The 24,323-nt window shown below is 39.1% G+C and overlaps 1 protein-coding gene across 3 annotated transcripts in view; it reads right to left on the bottom strand.

Moving 5' to 3' along the window:
• Positions 1-24,323, bottom strand: part of TOX (thymocyte selection associated high mobility group box) — a 189,299-nt gene that overhangs the window by 24,089 nt on the left and 140,887 nt on the right. For 2 of the 3 annotated variants that reach the window (XM_081874366.1, XM_081874368.1), the window contains exons 4-6: positions 18,706-18,744; positions 14,385-14,663; positions 10,114-10,344 (exon numbers count right to left, since the gene is read on the bottom strand). In XM_081874366.1, coding sequence (XP_081730492.1) covers positions 10,114-10,344; positions 14,385-14,663; positions 18,706-18,744 — 549 coding nt within the window. The remainder of the gene's footprint in view (positions 1-10,113; positions 10,345-14,384; positions 14,664-18,705; positions 18,745-24,323) is intronic. The other variant, XM_081874367.1, reaches the window with a different exon arrangement.

Genomic DNA, 24,323 nt, shown 5'->3' with positions numbered 1-24,323 from the left:
TGTTATCCATGGATACAACAGTAGAATCAACTGCGTTTAGGGCTTACTAGGCCATTTTCAAGCACCCGGGTAAAGGTGAATTGAGGAATTTCTAGTGTCTGAGCTGTAGGTGGGAAGCGTTTGGCTGTATAGGCCCATCAAAGGTTTGGTATGTACAACCAATATTGACTAGAACACAAGTCTGAATGGGAATGCAGTCTGTTGGCAGCAAAAGCCAGATCTTCACCTTTTGCGCCAGCCTCAGCATGCCCCATAGACTGCAGGCAGCTGGAGACACAAGATGGGTGGCAATTGCAGCACATAAAATACTTACGAAAGACAGTGTGTTCCACCCATATTCTTTTTGCAGATGCCAAATATTACAGGCATAAATTGTAGATTAAAAGACTTGCAGGTGAGAGATAATATTCAAAACTGCATTTTATCATTGTGAGAATGCCTCCTTCCACGTTTAGAGATGGTAAGCACAACAATAGACAGGAGTGCCTGGTGTGCTCTGGTCCATGGGGTCACGAAGAGTCGGACATGACTAAACGACTAAACAACAACAAAGCACAACCATGGCCCATTAGAGTTGTAAAAAATAGAGAATTGGAAAGACAACTAGTTAAGGGCAACCTAAACACTTGTTGTTCTTCTCTTACTACATATGGAGTTCAAGCAGCCTCCTGTTTTTGTTTATCATATTACTCAGAAGCATGAAAGTGAATACATAAGTTATTTGTGCTGCTTCTTTTTATGTGCTAGGCTAGATGTTTTGCTTTTAATATTTAGTTGCAAGTCACTTTGGGTTGCCTTGGGCAAGATAAAGCGACTAACTACTACTACTACTACTGTACTACTAATTTTAACTAACATAATATGTAGCTCCTAGTCATTCCACATACTGCAAGTGGGAAGGATTGGGAGGGTTTTTTTGGGGGGGGGTGTAAAATCATTTCTCAAAATGAAGTAAAATCTGTTGAATCTTGTAGTTCTTCACTACAACTAATCAGGTTTTCTGGAAGGCCTCAAATCTCTCTCTCTCCCTCCTGACCTTTCTCTGAGTGGTTTTTGTGGAGAAATTTTGTTATGTAGCTTTGGGCTAACACTCTTAAATCAGGGAGGTGGAACCTGTGCTCCTCCAAATTTTGTTGCACTCTTAACTCCCATCAGCTCTAGCCGACATGGTCAATGGTCAGGGGTGATGGAAGTGGTAGCCCAGCAACATCTGAAGGGCCACAGGTTTCCCATTAGTGTCATTGATTGTTAGAATTTGAGATCCATATTCTATATTTGAGATCTATATTCTATATCTATATTCTATTTAGATCTCAAATCCTAACAAATCACTGCGGGAGGCAGTGGAAGACAGAAGTGCCTGGCGTGCTCTGCTCCATGGGGTCACGAAGAGTTGGATATGACTAAACGACTAAACAACAACAACCACAACAAATTCTATTTTTGGGATAAACTGGGCACTACATAAAAACCATAACCACATGCACTGCAACTATATACAGTGGTACGTTGGGATGCGAATGGGATCCGTTCTGGAGCCCCGTTTGCATCCTGAATGGAACGTAAGATGCGAAGGCGCATCCGTGCGTGCACGGGTCACATTTTGCCGCTTCCGTGCATGCGCGTGACGTCATTTTGAGTGTCTGTGCATGCATGAGCGGCGAAACCCGTAAGTAATGCGCTCCGTTACTTCTGGGTTGCCATGGAGCGCAACCCGAAAGCGCTCAACCTGAAGCACATTCAACCCAAGGTATGACTGTATACTATAATCACATGCTCACACATTATCTGCTGCCCCTCCCATGAATATGATTTTTAAAAAATAAAAAAACTTTACTTTTGTTTCCCTGACCCCCCAAGCCTAATTTTGTGTGTGTGTTTAATTATTCTGGAAAGTTCAGCTACGGAGGAAGAATTCATCCTTCCCATCTTTAATCTTCAAGAATTGGGGGGGGGGGCGCAGGCAGGGAAGCTTTCAACTGGAGCCAATGGAAGGCTTTTTCAAGCTGCACTGCAGCAGCAGAGAGACATTTTAAGGGGATATAGCTGAAAAGGGAAGGGTTAACACCCAGCTGCAACCCTCTGCTGATACACCTCCGCTCCCGAACCACAATAAGCTTTGGATTATTATTTTTAAGCCTCATTATGGTGAACCCTAGAATTAGGGCCTGGTGAAATGGAATATGAAGGCAGGACTCTTCTCCATGGGATCTCACCAGGACTCTCATGGGAAATTAAGCTACAAGAAACTTTAAAAAAATTCAAGTGATGTTCATGGTAAGTATGTTAAGACAAATCACGTTTCACTTATTGCTTACTGCACTCGGTGAAGCTACTAAAAGTAGAGTCAGTGGTGATGCCTTAAATGTGAGTTGACTAATGAACCTGATGGTGATTGATGGAGAAATTGCACAACAGTCTCACAAAGAGCTGAATTCTCCACACGTCTATTCAACACAGAAATTTAATAGGACAATTTGGCTCTTACTCAGGCAACAACATGACTTTGGGGCTTCTTAAATACAGAGACTGTGTTTAAGGAAAGTCATCCAGGACAATATTATCTTTCTTGTAACCTCTTACTCTGCTACTACATTCAAATTCAGAGGGTTTGGCAAGCTTTCAAAGACAGATAGCAGCCCCTCATGCCATGGCATTCTTGAGGGTTGTCCAAGTGCTAAGAGTGGATTTTCATGGGGCTGCAAAGGAAAGGGAGACATTTGGGGTAAGAAAGCCCATTCAATGAACTGGGCTCCACTCAGTTTATGGAACTGAAGAGTTTCCATAGGCTAGAGTTTCCAGGCAGTGTCCCATCAAGGCAATTTTTAGATCCAGGCTGGCAATCTTGCTCAATCTTGAGACTTATGTAGATAATTAATACACTCTATATTGGATATATTATGATCAATAAACTAGAAGGTATTGAGGCTAAATATTATACTTGCTGTGTATTGAAGGAACATATTAAGAAGTCAATACATAATTTTAAAAGGGAGATAAATGCTCATTTTAATAAACACATTACTTCATAGCAAGAATCAGCAAGTGGTTTGTTGATAGCACCAGGATTTTGCATCAATGGTGTTGGGGTGTAGGAAGTTTCAGACAGCCTAAACATAACATGCTTATAATAATAATTTATTATTTATACCCTACCCATCTGGCTGGGTTTCCCCAGACACTCTGGGCAGCTCCCAAATGAATATTAAAAACACAATACAGCATTAAACATTAAAAACTTCCCTAAACTTAAATGTGTCATCTTTCATGGAAACTTATTACAAGTGGAAAGAGTTAACTGTATTTTGATAGACATTTGAAAGAAATATGAAAACAAATCTCAAATGTAATTGTGCAAAATTGCTGATAATTTTCAGTCTATGAATCCTCTTGTAGATGTTGAAATCTGACTCCCACAGAAATTATTGGGAACATCACACAGGACCCAGTGGGAACAAACTTAGTTTGCATAGACTTCAGTGTTCCTATTAGGTAAATATGCTAGTATCTCACCATCAGTTGACATATTTTATCAAGCTACTTGGGTTGCAGTTCATTAAGCACAGTTGCATCCAAAGGAGTAGAAATCAATGAAGAAACCAAATGTCTAAAGTAAAGCAGTATGGCTGTTTTTGTATCTAAATGAATGCCGTTTTTAAAAAGTGGTTTATTAAACTATTTTATCAGAAAGAGGTCTTATTGAAACAAAATATAAACAAATGATACAGCTTCCTCTTGCCCACTTTTCTGTGATTGCCTCTTCCCACTGCAACCTCTCATGCCAGGCCCTTCCTGATGTATGGACAAGAGGGATGCAAGACTTTTCAGGGCTGGGGTATGCTGGCCTGGGAGGGAGTGAGAAAACATATCACACAAACAGATTTCAATTCACACAATGTTTGGACACAACTCATTCTTATTTCCTGTGTGAGTGTGTGAGAAGATACAATGCTTTCATTCTATGAGCAATAAAAATAATAATTAAATGTGTTGATGATGAATAAAAAATGAATAAATGTCCTGGAAATGAATATTCATAGTTAAAACTATGACTGCTGTGTCACGTGTCTGGCTGGTTTTTACTAACACTATGCTTTACTGTAGTTTATTTTGGTGCTGGTTCTTAGGCTTTTAGTATTATGACATTGGTATTCTTAAATGGTTTTGCTTACAACTTAGCCTCTGCACACCAATATCTTTCCTTGGTCTTTCAGGCTCAATCCAGATGATTAGAGGATGATAACTCACACAGTTTTCTTGGTCCTGTTTTGCTGTCTGAGCCTTAACTGTATTGCTAGAGGAATCGCCCTGTGAATTTATCTATGTCTGAACATCAGTAGCTGGCTTTGGAGACTTGATCCAACACAAGGTAGCCTTAGCTCTGGTCATAAACCATAAGGTGTTTTTTTATAATTGACTTTGCATGGTATTTAAAAATGAAATGGATTAAATATATTAAAATTTTAAAGAATACTATAAAATACAACGGATTAATAATATATTAAAATATTTAAAACTATTTTAAAATAGTGTTTAAAAATTCTGCTATATGTGCTATTTACCTGCATGTGTGGGAGCGGGGCTGCAGAGACAGGTGTTGTGAGGCAGGGAACAGGTTGTTTGTGTCCAAAGATTGGTGACCCCACATCTAACCAACGCACCACACTGTCATATCCCATAACGAAAGGAGTAAGCATTACATATAGCCTCCACCAGAAGGTCAAAGGATCTATTTTCAGCACTTGCTGTACCTCCGGCCACTTTTAAAATTTGGCACATTCATAGACCTCATCAGGAAAACCATATGACAAATTTCAAGTCATTGACTCAACAGGTTGTCATTGTTACAAAATATAGAATAATATATAGAAAAATAATGAATGGGGTTTACCCCCCCCATTGCACTTGTTTCAACTAAAGGTGCACTCCTTTACTCCTTAATCCATCAATATGAGCATGTTTTCAGGTTGCATGTGTTTACGCAATATGAGAAATGTTTAGTAGCCATGTTTCAAACCCTTGTAAGCTTTCAGTGTGGTAAAGAAGAAGCAGACAGCAACACCAACGTTGACAGTATCATCAAAATGCTTTTGATTTCCTTAAGTATTGGCAGGATAAAATCTGAGTTTCATCCAATGATACAGAATAAGCTGCAGCATTTGTCTAGTGGGTGTTTGAACACCAGCGAGGAGTAAATGATTTGATTTTGTGGGCTCAGAGGATTTGTCAGCTGCCTCAGAAGTATAATTCTAGCTCTTCATATCCCTGCTGCTTCTAATTTAGCAGGACAGGCTCATAATTGAAGCAAATTAACTATTTACACTTGCCACTTCTACCAGGGGGAAAGAGGACATATCAGCAGGAAAGACTGAGTGGGAAATTAAATCCTTCCCACTTGTGTCAGATCTGCCCTTATATAAACACATTAACAGTAATTTCATGAGGCGTCAAACATAGGAATAAATACTGAGGGATAAAATAATGAGGTGTTGCTATTGAGCTGAACTGTTGCAGCTAATATTACTGAGAACAAATTATGCAGCCTGTAAGAAAGCATATGTTACAGCACTTCAACAGTTCCCTGGCATGTCTTATCTGATCATTAAGCAGTGGGTCCCTAGGAACATAGACTGGTCTTCCTCCTACAAGGTCCAAGTACAAGGTTTAAATAAACATACACGTGCAAATGCACATATATTGGGACCAGGCCATTCCTGCTTTGACTCAACTGACAACAGTGGCATTACAAATAAGAGGTGAACTTTGCGCAGCACACTTTGGAGTGGCCATGCCGTTCCATTTTTAGCATAATGGCATGTTTTACTGAGCTCTTTTGGCTGAAGCCATGAAGTCAGTTATATTAATGTAAACAAGAACATTTTGTTTGTAATTTGTTCATTCTATTATAGCTTCACTGGGTCTCCAATTAGGAATTTAAGTTTCAATTTACATTTACATCTGGTTTGGATTTAAGTTGTTGGTTTTTTTTCTTAGACTCCCAGAATGGGGAAGAAAAATTACCTACACTGCCTTTTAACTCAGATTTCTGTCTGAAAGCCAAGGAAAGCTCCATTTATCACAATACTTTTAACTCTTAATTGCCACGTGCATGTTTTGCATGAGCAGAGAAAAATGGCCAGTGTAAGTTTACTTACAAAGAAACCAAAGGGGCACGCCAAGTGATGTGGAGGGGGAACAGAGGGCAACATTCCTAAAACCAAACCACAAGTGGCTAAAAGATTCAGTGGCAGAGCTTAGAACCCATGTCGTAAATATTTGAAGGCACAGCTGAAAAGAAATATAGGGATAAAGTGGTGGCAAGATGACCTAAGCCAGTCTTGTCTTGCTCAGAGATGTACATGGAAGATGCTAACACCATAAGAGTTGCAAGCAATATTTCTTTCACAAATAATGCGGGAAGTTTTTATTTCATTTTATTCATTTAAAGTATCTTTAGGCAGCTTGCCTGTCCAAACCAGTGTATAGATAAAACAAAAGATTAAAAGCCATAGAAAATTAAAAACACTGCAAATCAACACTTGAGTTTAAAAAATACAGAACAGGGGAGAACATAACTGTCAGACTGTCACTCAGCTAACAAACATCATGCCTGGAAGGGCAGTTGGAAAAGATTCCTTTTCAGGGCCTTCAGAAAAGCCAGCAGCCTAGAGATTTGGTGCAGGTCCAATAAGAAGGAATACCATAGTCATGGTGCCACCACAGAAATGGACCTATCTCTTGTGGCCACCCACTTTACTGACCATGGGGATGGGCACAGCAGGAAAGTCTACAAAACAGATCATAAGACGTGGACAAGGAAATATGAGTGCAGGCAGTCAAATAAACAGCTTTGCAGGGAAACAGCTTAGGTCCTTAAAGGTCAAAACCCATGGAATTGGTTCAGAAACCCACTGGTAATTAGTGCAGCTGATATAATAAAGCTGTCTAATAGTAGTCAGGCAGCTACATTCTGAACCAGCTGAAGTTTCTGAACCACCTTCAAAGGCAGCCTCCAAGTAGAGCACTTTGCAGTAGTCTAGCCTGGACAGGACCAAAGCATGGGTTGTGGTGAAAAGTAATTATTGCCATATGAAAGCCCATCCAAAGGACCTGCAGTGCCCCTTTGTTCAATCCTAGACTGGCCCGTTAACAAAAATACTGCTGATCAACTTTGTATATTCTATGCTTAAATGATATAAGATTCTTCCCAGATCCTACATCCAGCAAGGATATACAAAGGCCACTCACATCTTGGTCTTGACAGACTGTCTTTTCCGAAGGAAAATATATTTCTGGAAAAGTTTTTGAGGCTTCTTGAAGTTCCATGATTCTATCATTTTAATGCTGGCCTTGGGAGAAGAGGGTGGGAGATTAAGGAGGCCACAGCTTATTTTGCTCCTGAGCTTTAGTCTGAACACAGCATGCACTTTAGAAGCCTGAAGCAGGCAGCCACTCACATGATACTGAAATATAATATATTCACATATTATAGAAAAATTCCTGTATTGAAATGGACAAAAGTCCATTCAACCCAGCATGTTACTTCAAGCAATAGACATTGCTGTATACATTAGAGTATTGAAGAGGGGGGAAAATCCTTCCTTAATGCACCTGGACAAGCTATCCATTGCCCCAGTGTTTGGCCCACTAGCCAATTTAGTTGTCCCTATAAGCCACACATAAATAATAATGATGGCTAAGAAGAATAACCTTTCTCGACAGATTCCTAGGGCAAAATCTTGTTTGGTTGAAGATAATGCCAAAGTGGTCACTGACTTGAATTAGGCTTGAAGGTTTAAGACTTACATGACAATAGGTAGCAACTTTCAGATGGCTGTACTATGTGTTCTTTAATGGAATACACATTGGTTTCTCTGCAATTCACAAAGAGAAACTGCCAAAGCCAAGTGATTAACACAGCTTTCCTTTAATAATTTGCATGCTCCCATATGCTAGTCAAATAAACACAGCTGGAAAATGAGAAACCCCTGGATGTTTCCGTCAATTAATGTAACATGTCTGGCAAATACTCAAAAGAAAATAATTGTATGCAACCATTTCTGTGTAAATTCTAAACAAGGGACAAATTTGTTCATCTCAGCTGACTGGCTTCTTGTTGTGAATTCCCTATAATGGGACAGGAGAAGGGTTGTTTTTTTAAGGGGTGGAGGGGAGTGTATTCCTAGTAGTTCTTGGGCTTCCACTACCTTCTGTCTTTTCAGATTGCAAGATCTCTGTTACCTATCCCTAGGGGAACTAAGGTGGGATATAGCCATGGCCTGAGGATGGGGCAGCATTGTATGGTGGTGGTAGTGGAGGGGAATTACCGTATTTTTTGCTCTATAAGACTCACTTTTTCCCTCCTAAAAAGTAAGGGGAAATGTGTGTGCGTCTTATGGAGCGAATGCAGGCTGTGCAGCTATCCCAGAAGCCAGAACAGCAAGAGGGATCGCTGCTTTCACTGTGCAGCAATCCCTCTTGTTGTTCTGGCTTCTGAGATTCAGAATATTTTTTTCTTGTTCCCCTCCTCCAAAAACTAGGTGCGTCTTATGGTCTGGTGCGTCTTATAGAGCGAAAAATATGGTAATTCTTTCTGTGAATGGTAACAGGGACCTTCTCTTGTTGCATTATGAAGTTGTGAGGAACCTGTGGCCCTATGAGTGGTGCTGGATTACAGCTCCTATCATCCCTGACTGGGATGGATCATGCTGGCTGGGGCTCATGGAAACATCTAAAATCATTTATAGCCTGCCCTTCACCATGCAGCCTCAAGTCGGGTTCTATTCAGCTTAAAACAACAAATAAGCCACACAGTACATAGCAAAACTCAACTAAAATTTTAGACTGTGTCAAAAAGCAAGCAGAACCAGCAGCAACAGTACAGAGGGAATAGCTAAGTAGCAGACATGTGGTCAAGAAATGCATTTTTCTTCTGTATATGGAAGATACTGTTTCTATTTTTTATTTTTTTTAAAAAATGACATTAGGAGTCTAGAAATTGTTGTATTCCTTATCATTTGATTTCACAGGTCTCATTTATAGTTTTCCCTCACCATTCACTTGAAGAAAGTCCCAAAGTGGTTGGAAGAGACAATCAGGTGGAATATAAAGAAGTGCTGAGAGTTCCTTTTTGCATTTGTGTTAAAATAATACCCTCCCCACACACATCTGAAATCACAGACTTTCACTTCTCTTTTCCACAGAAGGGCTGCATTACAAAGGTAGCTGCTAATTCTTTCAAGCCCAAGACATGGCCTGGGCCCTTCTAGACATCTTTTTATTATACAATAATTTCACAGTTATTGCAAAGTAATCCAGATATCTTTTCTTAAAGGTTTCTTTTGTGATGAGGAAATCACACTTTCCTACTACTTAAACAGAAACACATTGTCATTTGGGAAATGCAATTTTCTCAAACAATAGCCATTCCAAATGATGTCTGGAATGGGACTGCATGTGTATCATGGGCGCCTATTCTGCTGACAAGGGCCCAGGCACACAACATATAGATATGTTAAAAACAGAATAACACTTTGCACATCAGTGTGCTACAGCAATCATATTCTGCTGGAGCCAGAAGAATATCAGATATTACTGGGAAGGGCTTCCTTTGATGGACGACTGGCACTGACTAAAAGGAAATACAGGCTCTCCTATAAAAGAGCAGAGTGCACGGGCAGTCATATGGAAGGAACATGCAGACACTCCTTTGGTATGATCCTGCGGGAATTTTCAAACCAGCAAAGAAGGATAGGCTAGAAGAGGCAAGTCCTGAAAAGATCAACAGATCAGAATCAACTTCTAAGGTGGAATGTGCCTGGGATGAGCACCAAAATTGCAGCTGTTTGGTCATAACTGTGCCAAAACTCTCCTAATATAACAGCAGTTGAATCTAGGCCCAGAGCTCGTGCAATCACAACAACACTGTCAAGTTATAGGCAAGGATGCTAATGCAGCTGATCCAGTTTTCCTCTAGCAAGTTTTCCTTTTGTGACTCATATTCTGATGTGGCACACTGATTCTCTTTGGAATCAAAGAAACACAGTAGCCAATAGACCCATTTCTAATGGAAAGTTAAATCAACTTAATATATGTATATGTGTATTACTGTACCTGCTTTTGTTCTTCTCCCAAGCCATCCCACATGGAAGCGACAATTTTAGAAACTTCGCCAAAGGTAGCATTTGGGTTTTGGCCTTTGATGGCAGCTTGAGTATCTCGGAAAAATAATGCATAGGCAGAAACAGGTTTCTGTGGCTCATTAGGGTCCTTCTTCTTCTTCTTTTTGGGAGTTTTGGGCTTCTTTCCCATATCGGAGGCAGGTCTTTTTTCTCCCCCATTGATCTGCAAAGAAAGCAAAGACTATATTACAATACAAACTATCACGATCATAGAGCAAACTAAATCCCCATTTCTCAACCAATATGCATCTGGGGTTCTGCTGGAAATTGTATTTTAATTAGAGTGCTTTTCATAATCCAAATTGTTGGCATCTTACATGATTTCATCTATAAAATGCATTTTAGGTATTTTTGGTTATGTAATCTTATTTTCATAATTTTATTATACATTTACAGTTTGCTTTCATTTCATTGCAGCATCTAAGTTCTGGCTTAGCTTTTCATCTTTTTCAAGTCTTACTGCTAATGGCATGACATCACTGCAAAGTGTTTCATAACACATTATACACTGGCTTATAGTTCAACCACTGGGACAATCCATGTGCAGTAAAAGTTACATTCTCTCTGATGGAGATTTCTTCCCTCCTTCTTTAGTACTGGAAGCAATTGTATGCATGCTTTAAAAAACCCCCTAAGAATCAATGTGCCTTCCTCCTGATTTAATAGGGATGGGATTGGACATGAATTGTATATGATTGCAATTTAGCTGTATCAAAAACCATGAAACTATTTTTGAAATCTTGTTTGTGTAACAGTATCTGAAGTTGGATACTTAAAAGAATCTCTATTATGTGGCTGCTGATCAACATAACTGTATGGCCAGGGGTATCATTTTTTTATCACTTTGCCTTTCAAGGTCAAATGTCTATTGTGCTTTTCCCTAGAGGTTCAGTTGCCAGACAAGAGAACAGAAAACAGCTTTATTAAAACTTTGATACTGGTGCTGGGGTAAGATAATTCCAACAATTCATTTAGAAGCACAATGTTATTTATGTTCTAAATGCCACTCCCACTGAAGCCAAGAAAGAATCAGAGAGCAAGTATAAAGATGGTGTTGCTGACAAATAGGGAAAATCTTCCATATAATTCTTCTTCAGATCTTCAAATATCAAAGGTTTAGTGAGAAGCTTTTGAGTTTTCCAAAAATATTAAGGAAAGCAATGTGTGGGGTCGAGGGGGAGCGGGGAAGAGAGAAAAAGCAAGCAAGCAAAAAGCTGGCTTAGACCATAAAGTCTGCTATGGTTGCAGTCTTAAAATGGTTGTCACTGTAGCCAATATTACACAGGCCCTGAAGCTGGGTCACACAGTTTTGTTGCTTCCAGTTTGCTTCACACTGGGGGAGGCACCATATGTGAACCTGGGATTGTGGTTTGTTGCTGTCTAAAAAACCAATAACCATAAACTGTCAACAAATATGAGTTAAGTTTGGCAGACGATCATGACTAGATAGAAACAAGTCATGATCCTGAGTTTGGACTAAGCGCCCCCGCCCCCTGGTTTGTTTGCCTGCTTGCATCAGAGGGGGAATGAAATGGAAGTAATCAAGCTGCATGCCCAATATGGATTATTAAACTAAATCTGTTTGCCTACCATTACCAAAAAGTTGGAGAAACCTCAAGAAAAAGAGCAAGGCTCATTCAACTTAAATTTTGTTGTTTAAATCTTCCATCTTATGCCGCAAATTGATTACTTATGTAATAGCTATTTCTGGTCTAATAGCAGCATTGTAGTGGAAAATATGCAAGCCTAACAATCTATCTGATGTGGTAGCTTTTCACCTGCTGGAAGGTTTTGGCCTGGGCAAGCACCCAAACATGAGCTCTTAGACTCATAAGAACATAAGAAACCTGTTGCCAAAGGCTCATCTGATCCAACGTCCTGTTCTTATAGTGGCCAAACAGATGTCCATAGGTAGCACCATAAGCAGGTCGTGAGTACAACAGCACTCTCTGCACTTGTGCTCACCAGCAACTGCTATTCAGAGGCATGCTGCCATCCAGAGTGCAGGTAGAACATTGCCACCTTACCTAGTTGTCACTGACAGCTTTATCTTCCATGAATTTGTCTAATCCTTTTGGTCAATCCAAATTGGTGGCCATTACTACACCTTGGGGTAGAAGATTCCATAGGCTGTCTGCCCCACCTTATCCCCTAGCACTGTGGGAAGCAGCGTTAGTGATGTAGTGGTTGCCCCACTGGAGCGAGTTGGGATTGTTCCCTAAATACCTAAGCACTAGCGTGTTTTCACAATTGTCAGGCTGCCATCTTCCCATGTACAACTCCGAAGCATTTCCCCTGCTGGAGTGGTCGTGTTCAGATGGCAACACATTATCATGCCAGAAATATAGCACTAAGGGGAAATTCAACTTTTTCAAAAGCATCTAAATAAAATCTTACATATTTGGGCTACAATTATAACTCACTGCTTAGCCTTGTGAGTAACTTTTAATGTTCACAAAAGGTTAAGTATGGAAATGGTTACTTGGCAAATTGAACATCTCTGAAGGAGTTTAAATGATCCATTGGCTTTGATTTGGCTCTCTACCATGCTGCAGAGTGAATATTCCTCGGGGAAATTCTCTTCTTTCTTTTCTTTTTTCTTTTTATAACGTGGAAATTAAAAAGAATTCCACAACTAATAACCTTGAAAATAATGGGGATGATGTTCTACCTTATGCTTACAAGCATCTAGCAGTTACACAGACTTTTCTGCTAACCACCAAAACAGAGACAGATGGGAAATAATTAAAAAAAATCCTCATACTTATTCTGCTAAGCATAGACTTGTGCTTCAAAATCCCTAGAGGTGTAGTTAGCTCATGGTAATCCACCTCCTGTCAGGCCTTATTGCTTAATTATAGTGATGTATTTAACTTATTTATCACAAGAAAGCAATAGTCTCTCACTTTAAAAATGTGTGTATTAACCATGTTGCACAAATAATAGATCACAAGGATATATAGTAGAGGATTTAAGACTATCAAATAAGGCACATTGTTGATATCTAAATGTCCCCTGAGAAGTTAAGGAACGCCTATAAGCATATTTAAAATAAACTGCAATAGTTCCAAGGCCTTTAATGGCAGTAAGAGAGCTGTTTCGTTCACACTATCTCGCAGTAATCACCATAGTTTAAAATAGATTTTAATCAAGTACCATCTGCATAATAGACTGAACAAACAACATAAAATTCTACTTATAACTTACCATATAAAGTAAAAATGGTAAAGCCTCTGCTACATAAACAGAATAGGCTGCAGTAGTACTTTAGTGATCATGTTTCAGTTAGTTAACATTTGCTGTTTACAGTCCTCTCATTACTCTCTGTTCTCTAAATTCCATGAAATCCTTTCATAAGTGAAATTCAAACAACCATGCAACACACAGTCATCTGTCTAGTTAGGAATACGGATTTGTGATCATACAAAGCATCTAATGTGTCACAATTATAAATAGCAATACAGTGGTACCTCGGGTTAAGAACTTGATTTGTTTTGGAGGTCCGTTCTTAACCTGAAATTGTTCTTAACCTGAGGTACCACTTTAGCTAATGGGGGATCCCTGTGCCAGTGGCAAACAACTATGTATAGTGCATGTGCGGTGTTGCACATATGTGCTGTACGTAACGACAACACGCATGCGCTGTACATAGCGGTTTGCTGGCAGCACCGCTCCAGCGCTGTACGGATGGCGGTGGGATCCCTCCATCTCCACTACAGCCGCATGTAGAGAATCCTCAGTTTGTGGCTGCAGCCATGAGCAGAGGATCCTGGCACATAGCAATGCTGCACATGTGCCCTGCGTAGTGACGCCCCGCCCCAGGTGTCATGATGCCTTCATTCGCCCCTGAGCTGGTGGCCATCATTACATATTGTTTGCATGAATTCACATTCCCTTTCTGTGCTATTCTCCTGTCCTCTTCTGCTTCTGTCAACATGTCCCCATGCTCTCATTCATTAAAACAAACACATCGCAAGAAAAATCTAGAATTCTTTCTTGCTGAACAGCTCTCCTGCCATACTTCTTACTCCAGCCTTGAACCTCATCTTTCTTGTTAGCGCATTTCAGAAATATGCTGTTTTGATGGAAATAATTTTAAACAATATCATACAACTGAATGAAATATTTACTATAGAACCGCTTACACTGTGATGTTCTGCTGGTTGCAAACCTTGAAAAACAAAAGTATGTTGCTAGTCATACCTTTGAAGCATCATCTCCTTCGTCTTCATGAACTGAACTGGATGGTGAAGGAGTTGCAGACTTGCTTCCAGGAGGAGATGGGGAGTTATGTGGAACATTGTTTCCACCCATGTTCAAACCAAGCTGAGCACTTAGTTGTGACTGGTTAATGGTTGTCAGCTGACCATGTTGCAGCATTCCAGGCTGCCTCATATCTCCGGGTTGAACCCTTGGTCTCATGGCTGCTATCTGGGGGTGGGAACTATACTGAGCTCCTTCTGTATTCCGTAATTCTTGCATCTAAAAGAAAAAGGAGAATTTGTAAAGTGAGAGTGTATCATTATTATACCACTATTGAAAGTATTCTGTCTCATTAGGAGTTTGAAAATATTTTGCTTAACCTTTAAAACAACATTGCAGCATTTAAGAACAACAGTGTTTAATAGCTCAGTGCTTAAGGAAATTCTAATGACTTCAGTGAAGAATATCCCTTCATGTATCATGCCTTGAAAAACACTCCAAGCACAGAAAAATTATGAGCTGCAATTGTATAATTAGATTTAAATCTTAACTTTTCCTAAATCAATGGGGTTTAAATATGAGGCCTGCAAAATTCTTCAGTAGATGGTATTGTAGTTCTAATATACCCCAAACTGCCTGAGGAACTATTCTGATTTCAGAAATGCTATCATTGAACTGACTAATCATAAATGAATGCAAAGAGCTTTCAAGTTCTGAACCCAACAAATTAATCCATTGCGTTATTTGGGTCACTGCTTTTACCTTAATGGACTTCTGATTTTGTTTTTTTAATTCAAGCAATGAATCCAAATTTGCTGAGATGAGGAGTAATCAATGGACAATGAAGTGCTTTACTTCTCCAGAAGACAAATATACTTGTCCATGGATATCCCACAATGTCCTACTGTAATTCGCTGGCTCAACTGACTTCTGAGCACGCAGCAGGCCCTCCTCTCCTGTCACCTCCAGAGTATATTCTGTGGGGACGCAGGGGAAGAAAGGAAACAAGTCCTGTTGTACCAGTGAAACTCTGCTGGCACAGGATTGGACACAACCCTAGAAGTTCTAGGAGATCCAAGTAAACAAATCGGTGATGTAAGTAATGATAGACGTGCTTCTGTATTTGACTGGAAATTGTAAATGTATTTATTTTCAAGTGTTGCACAATACAGAACAACTCTAGATATTTAATGAAGGGGCACAGTCTGGAAGTCTGCCCAACATATATAGCAGAAAGTAGTAATGTCAGTCTAATGATAAACTACTGGTTGCAAATAACTAAATTTTCTCTCAGATTTATATTTTATCATAACATTTAAATTCCAGGAAGTTTACACATTTGGTTATGAAAACATAGGCCCTGTGAAGGAGCCACGTTTCCTGCATGAGAATGAGGCATGGAGAGCTTTGGGCTTGTTTACTTCCCTCTGCTTATTCATGCAACAGAAGGTAACCACAGTTCCCTATGATGTCTGAATTTGGAAAAGTGAGCTTTGTTTAAAACTTGAATTGAGAACAAGCCAGGGTCTATAACCATGATTTTACCTTGGCTTGATCTTAGCTCATAATTTTAGCAAATCACAGTTCCCCAAGTTTGAACATCATGAGGAAATGTGGATAGTTTAAAATCAGAAGCATTAAATGTCATCTGAAAGAAAGAAGGAGGGAAGGAAGACGGAATAAAGAGGGAGAAATGGGGAGCCTGAGGTTCACTGTGGTTCAGCATCCAAGCAGGAAACATTTCTTCCAACTATGTCGGAACTAGATTGGACACAGACATGCTTGCATCTCATACAACCCTCAGAGATCATCATATAACTATTGACGACAGGTAGGATATTCATTATAATATTGTAATATTTCCATCAAGACTTGACTATAGGTTATGAAATGCTATGGAGATTAGGATTTGATCTGCTTTATTTTAATTTTTTTGGCATGCACATGGATTGCAACACATTCATGCCAGCTGTATCTAGAAGTCCCAGAACATGCACTGTAGTTTTATTTTTCACCCAAACATTTTAATGTGGAACATTGCAATATGAATTATCACTTTTAACAGACTTTGTACAGATTTGTGTAATAAAATTTCTGGCATGTGTAGAATTGATACTTAGGGAGGGGGGAGGGGGAAAGGAAAGAGGAGAGAGGGAAATCAATGTATACTGTCAACCAATGGTTTACATTTGAATCTTGAAAAACATTTTGTGATTGTTACTGGCACTTTAATCTCTTCGTTCAAACACCAGCTCCATCCTAGTCAAACATATAAGCCTTGAAAGCTATCATTATCTCTGCCTCTAGCAGACAATCTATATCTGAACAGTTGTACACATAAAACTCTAACTACTTCTTGGCTGTATCGCTTCTGATCCAGCTGTTTTGCTGAATAGCAGTTGGTGAATGAAGAACTCGAATATGGGCAGCCCTGAGGCCTTATTTGCTAATGTTAGTCACCAGCTGCTGCTTTCTGTGGTGTTAGCAGGAAAGGCCTGGAAGTGTGCCAGATGCAGCAAGAACAAGGAGAAGTGAGGCATCTCTGAAGCCCTTCCATTTAGCCCGGCCTGTTATCGTTTGACCCTGAACGCTGGAGAGAGTTTTCCTCAAGGCTACTGAAATGCATTGCAGGAGTTAAAGTGTGACTAACGCTTATACTGTACAATTACTCAACAGAGTATTCCCACCCTCCCAGCACTTATCTACAGGGCCTTTTGGATACATTGCAGTGGCACATTATCATAGCATTTTTAAAAAAAAAAAATTTGAAATGAGGCAAAGTTAGAGCTGAGTTTTGTTAAAATAGATAGCTGAAATTGTAATCCACACATTAACACCACCACATCCTGTTTCCTGCAATTACAAAACAGTACAGCTAGAGAATGTGTTTGTGTGGAACTTCAGGCCCCAGGCATCTCTATCTGGCCACCTCTCCAGCCACAACTCCTTCTCTCAGGCCATTCTCCCCATGGGCCCTGCCTTGCATTCTTACGTGGCATTTCTGTCTGGCTGGAATGTGTCAGTGAACACTGATAATGCTTCTTCTTTTCCTGGATGAAGGGCAGTGTGTGTGCAGGTAGAAAGAAGCCTACTGTACAAAGGTAAAATTAGCAGTATCCAGCCACTTTTGCTTATTGCCCTACCCTAGTTAAAAAACTACCCACGGCTGGTATCTGTGCAGTTGAAACATAGCACCATAGTCAACTAGAAGGAAAAAGGAGCTTGCATATAGAGGAAGAAGAAGACCATATTGTGTAAGAAATGAGTAAGACAGCTATTGGGGCAGCGAGTGAGGCAGTTTGTTAATAGGTTCAATCTAGTAATGCTGATAAGTGATCAAATATGGAAAGAAATAGTGGCAGCAAATCTCTATGGCAGTATTTGTTTGGGGCTGCAGTTAGCTGTTCTTAATTTACAGAAATATGTGAAAATGTCTTATACTGAGTTGGGTCAATGGTCAACCTAATTCAGTATAGTCTTCATTGACCGGCAGCAGCTCTCCAAGGTTTCCCAGTTCTACCTGAAGATTCCAGAGATCGTTTGCATGCAAAGCGCATGATCTACCACTGGGCCTTTGCCCGACCAATTGTTCCCATTGCACAAACTGACTTAATCGAGAAAAAAGCATAGAACTAAACAAGGATCAGGTAAGTATGAATTGTAAATAACTATGGCTTTAATGGCATTAGTTATTAGAGCACAGAACAACCAAAGTTGTTCTTTTGATTTAGATCGCAGTAATAATGCTTACATGAATCATAATACCTTGATTCCAAAGAAAATGGCTTTCCCACCCCTTCTTCCTTACTGCACGTCTCTGCAAATGCTCAAATGCCACTGCCAATTGTTGGGAGACATTCTTGAACAAAGTGAGATGGAGTGTTGAGCTTCAATGGAAGGAGTAAATTGGTGGAAATTTGGGAGTACATTTTGTGTGAATTCAGGTACCTTTCCAATTCCACAAGGCATCCAAGTTAGAGGTGGGTAATGTTTGGGGCAATTTGTCAGGAACCTCACATCAATTGTGTGTGGGACCAAAACTGGCTGTTGGTGAGGCTAGAACTAAAAATGGACACTTTTTCAACACCTTCTTTCTCACTTTTCTTCTTTACCCAGCAGCTGCCAGGGAGGAACAGATGGCTCTTGTCACGAGGTCTGAGCTGACCACTTGCAGAGGGCTTCTGAATTTGGTCAAGGACCACATAAAATAAGGCTAAGGGCCACAGGTCGCCCACCCCGCTATACATGCTAGCTGAAGCAAGATGGAAATTAACCCCAAAGCCAAGGGAAAAGACAGATGTAATATAAAAACAGAGCTCACAGCAAATTCTTCAGCTGCCATGTTAGTCCAGTTTCGCAGCTGAAATAAAAGACATGCCTGTGATTAGTTTTGCCCTTCTGTATTCTCCAGGTGAGCTATCCATCCTTTAAAGTTTTTAAGTGCTACATAAGCATTCATTTAAAAATCCATTTGTTCACTCCTTATTAACTTTTAAAAGTTGCATGGATGGCTAGTGGCAGGATGTGGTAGGACAGTTTTCAGTAATAACAACAGGGAATCTCACTGTTCAGCACTGAGCACAGCAAGCTTCTTAAAACAGGCATCCCTACCTCCCACCCAGACCTTGACAAAGAGGTCATATGGGCCAAATGCAACAAAGGAACTTCCATTGCTCTAAGAATGTCATGCTTTCACCCAAGGCTTGAAATATTTTTCCAGATCAACAGTCCTCTTGTATCGAGGAAAACACGTTTTTGAAGGCCTCACAAACCTGCCTGTGCATTTTAGTCACAGCAGTAATGATTGAAATCTGTAGCTGAATTTTGAATGGACTGCAATAGAATAATTCAAAAGGATGAAATAAAAAAGTGGTCTGAATATGATAATTAAAGATGACCATGACAGGTGCAAAATATACCCTTAATACAGGAAATATTCATAGATTTGTTAAAGGAGTTAGTGATTTACTGATAAAGTTTAAGTAACAAAAGATGTACATCGCCTGGATCTCTGGTTTATAGCATGCTGCAGTTTAAATAACCTCATCTGCTTCAGGCTAGAATCAAAATATAATTTGATGAGAAACTAATCTTATTCTTAAGTAACTGAAATTATAAGGCTTAAAATAAATTTCTCAGTAATAAAAAAACCAAGAAAAAATAACATTCAATTATTGGTTTCTACTATTAACATTGGGTAATGCTCTCTTGAAGGAAGCCATCTTGTCTTTCACCATATCAGCTCTTGTAAGTGACCGTAAGCTTCTTTAAAACAATTAAATACTCAAATGTTAACAGCAGGTTTTTAGAGCATGATCATGTAATGACACAAATGTACTAGCGTAACATTTCTTGGTACACACTTAATTTTGTGAATATTAACATTCTCTTCTACTTGATGTGTTAATAACCTTTTGAGTCACACAGGGCCAAGGTCTCAAAACTAATCATAAAAAACACACTGACTGCTATTCACTCTAATATAATAACCCTTTATTTAAAACAACCTCCAATAAATTTCATTATAAGAAGTTATTAAAAGGGTTAAAACCTATTAAATGTCAAAGAATTTGCCTGACTCAAACTTCCAATAAAGGAAGAAAATAGGCTTTCTTTCTGAATTATTTAAATCTTTACTGACTGTGCACTGAACCATTAAATTAGAAAAGTGTTATTAGAAGTGTTCTCTGGTTTTTATAAAAGTTGCAGCCTGGAATGTATCAAGCCACAGCCTTTAACCTGACTAGTTAAAGAAATAGGTTTTTAATCCCAAATACATGCTTTTCCTTGATATATAAAAAGAGGTCATAATTAAAAGTCTGGCCTGCAAGCTGAAGATAATAAAAGTATTATTACAGGAGCATACATGTTCATTTAGTATATTCTTCATGCATGCTTCCATTTTAATTTGGACAGATGCCTTTAATTTAGTTTCATCTTTCAGGGTCCACTCATTTGGACCCTCTTAGCAATCAATAAAACTTCTAATTGTGACTCATTTTGAAGAATTAATGGGGAATCTTAGAAAAACCAAACCCAGTGCATCCTAATTCTAATAGGTTAATATTTTAATACGTGAGCCTATATACTAGCATACTTGCCTTTATCGACACTTTACACTTAATTATAACTTAAGCCTGAATCACAGGTGAAAAGGGAAGTCCTTATTTCATATTTTAAAATCACTTTCCTAGAACTCCTAAGCCAGCAGCATATTGCATTATAACACCAAATCAGGTATCCTTCATATATGCTAGAGCTGCTTCATTCGGTAGTCCAAGTATTTAAAGGCTTGGCACCATGTCAGAAGGACCAGTCATGCAGCCCCATTGAACCATTGCCTATGGTTCAATATGATGATACAATGGAAAAGACATTGGTCCTACCGCATAGTACCAGGCTTTTCAATGTTATTGCGTGTTCAGACCCAGATACTTCCCCCCTAAATAAAAACACATTTGACTCAAATTTTAGTTTTGTTTTTTTGGCAGAATTTAGGCCACAACTTTATTGATTATAGGAAGTGAGTGGTTGCATAGGCTCTGGTTCAACTAGCTCCCTGCACCCTTGCAGGCAGCGCTGACCCAGGGCACCAGCATAGGTCAGCCAAGGGTGAACTCCTGGGTAGGCGAAAAGCCAGGAACAGACTATGTTCACCCTCTAGATGCTCCCCTGGACTCAGGCACAGGCACAATCCCCTCTTGGGGGTTGACCAAACCAAGTTGAGTCCCTGGATTCCTTTAATGGAATACCCTTCACATAGGGATGGCGAGACCATTCTCCCATCCCTATCACCTGAACCAGTGCCTATCCGCAACTTACAAGTTGTGACGATTTGCTATGCGGCAGGTAAAAGCCAAATGGCACCAGCCAATCAGCCAAGTGGGGAAAATTCCTGCCGTGCCCCTGTCCCAACAACAGACGACACATGACGGCATAGCAAGGTCAATTGCAAAAAATGCCCTAAAAGTAGGGAGAGGTGGGCAGGTGTTCCGAATGCACGAACCGAAAGAGGAAGCTCTGGGTCATGTGCATGGGTATATATAGGTCCCTCGATCCGTTTGGACCCATTGGCCAGATTAAACCCAACATCAATGGACCTACCAATCGGGTGTTGTGGCTACCCAACCTTACCCACCCACAACACAGGAGGTCGGTCTCCAGATCTCACTGCAACACGTGCCCACTTTTAGGAAGGACACGATCTGCAACAACAGTGGTGAAACCATAGAGAAGTACGGTAACTCTGAAGCACCTCCTATAGTATGAAGATGCGTTTCATTAAATACTTGAGAAGAAAACATATGCAAGACCATTTTGCTTTTTATTTTAAGCAAGTTATCAAACAATTTAAAGCTAAATGGCCTAGTAAGTGAAGTTTCTTTCTTAAATGTATTGATTTAGGAGTAGTGGTTATTTCATTCATCAACATTCCACTGTCCAGTGAGGTGGTGGGAAATTATGGGCACTATAAGACTCTTCAGAGTCATCAAGGGGGTTTATAATATAACATTCTATAATTAAACTACATAAGAAATCACAGATATTATTACATGTAACAATACTAAGGTAATTACATTTCCTCCCAGAATTATTAACTGAAAACAGTGCTCAAATACTTATGAGCAATAACAGTACCCTAAATGTCTCAAGCTGCAATCCTATACAGTACTTGCTTACCTAGTAGCAATTCCCTCTGAATTCAATGGAACCTGCTTCTGAGTAGACACGTATATGACCGTGCTGATATTAATAAGAATAGCAGCAATTTAAATATTCTGACTATGTCTTTTTATGGCAAAATGAACAAGCTACCCAGCATCCCAGTCAAATGTTGTGCCTTTGTCAATTTCATATATGTATAATTATAAGGCAAGACACTTCTAGTAAGTGATAAAAAATGGGTTTTGCTCTGGGGACTAAAGTGGTTTAATGATATGCTAATAAGTCTCTCTTTCTCCTGTATTGTATTATTTACAACTTTGTCTTATTAATATCTGCAGGATAATAATGTGACTGCAGTTTGCCACCCCAAGCACTGTATATTTAAAAACAGGAAAACTTAATGATTTGGTTTTGCTGTATTTGGAAAAGAAATGGCCACAGTCTTCAAAGAATAAGGGAAATCATGTTGGAATGAAGTTATATGGCTTTAGTAGAAATGTTATAAGGAATTGAGGATAAATAGATTAATAGAGTATTAAAGGGAAAATAAGGTTGGAATGTGTTAAGATAATTATAGGATTAAAGATAGAGGAAGATGGAAAGGAATTGCTGAAAAAATTAATAGAAGTGGAATACAAAAAGGGAGGTGTGAGGAGGTTGCAAAATAAGTGAATGAAAGATAAGATATTGAAACTATTTGATGTGTTTTAAATTGTGTTTGTTTTGTTTTGTTAGTTTAATGTTAGTGTTTTGTTAGTGTAATGTAGTGTTTCTTTTTTGTATTGTATTGTATTGTATTGTATTGTATTGTATTGTATTGTATTGTATTGTATTGTATTGTATTGTATTGTATTGTATTGTATGGTTTTTCTTTTTTGTAGTGTTTAAATTGTTGGAAAAGGTAATAAATATTTTTTTTTAAAAAAACAAAGAATAAGGGAAATCATGCCATATCTCATTAAACAAGAGGATATGCAGACATTAGGTTATTTCATACGCATTTGCTATTCATATATATATATATATATATATATATATATATATATATATATATATAATGAGGCAAATAGAGATTCTTATTATCATTGTCATCTTGCTGACATTTTACAAATGACCCAACATCTCAGAAAGAATGTACCCATTTCCAATTAACAGGTATTGTGTTGAAACCAGTTTTGTAGCACTTCCTTCATCCTCTTGCATCCCGTACAGTAAAATCAACCATTCTTAAGATAAAACGCCTCTCCTCTCTATATGTACTGCCAAAGCCTAGCCCTGTGAACTACAACTGGAGAAATCTAACAAAAAACTAGCAGAAATATTTTACCCATCATGTGGATAAGATGTGCTTTAGTTTTAAAGTGAGACTGGGGTACTGACAATGAGTTCTGAAAGAGGAAAAAGAAAAATAAGAGGTTGCAGAATAAAATAATTTGAAGCTTCAGTGGCTGGAGACAGAACAAAGAGGGAATAAAAGACAAGTAGTTTGGAACAGGAGAGTAAGCCAATGTGAAAAGGTTTGATTTCAGAACGAAGCACTGAAAGATCTGCATTATTAAAATAAAAACAGCTATTAGTTACATAATTGACAAAAATCAATACACAAGGCCAAACACAGATTACTTATTCATTATATGAGAGGAAAACCAGGATTAAGCTTGCAAAGCGGCCCCATACCTCAATGAATGTGAAATAAATAAATAAATCAGTGGCTTTTTGAACCAGTTTTGGATATGGGGTGGGGGTGGGGAGAGAATCCCTTTCAAGCCTCATAATGAGCAAACGGTATCACCAGAGCAACTTGTTTTCAGCTAGCAATGTCTAGCTAACATCACCACTGCCAATGTGTTTCAATGTAAGTCTCTGTCAACAGGACAGATAGACCAATATTCCCCACAAATGCTCATTGACAGAGTCCAACAAGGAAACGAACCACATATAGACATATATATCCTCAAGATTCTCATTCACAGCTTACAGCAGTTGGGAACTCCATGAACATTCCATAACCAAACCAGCAATGGCAATTCTCCCATGCAAGAGCACAGGCTTGATTACCAGAACCGCAGCCATTTAAGGGCAAGTTCAAATCTTTGCTATTTGGCCCTCCCACTTACTTATCACCCCCACTTTCATGCAAATCAAGCCCCATCATTCACCCAACTTTCCCCTTGGAGAAAAATGGTAAAATTTATTGCCAGAGCAGCTTAAGGCTTCGACCAACAGGGCTTACTTCTGAGCAGATATGTATAGGATCACATTGTAAAACAGATA

The sequence above is a fragment of the Podarcis erhardii genome (genome assembly GCF_964252035.2).
Source record: "Podarcis erhardii genome assembly, chromosome: 8".
Lineage (NCBI taxonomy): Eukaryota > Metazoa > Chordata > Lepidosauria > Squamata > Lacertidae > Podarcis > Podarcis erhardii.
Note: the sequence above shows the minus strand (reverse complement) of the source record. Positions and strands in the feature narration are given on the sequence as shown.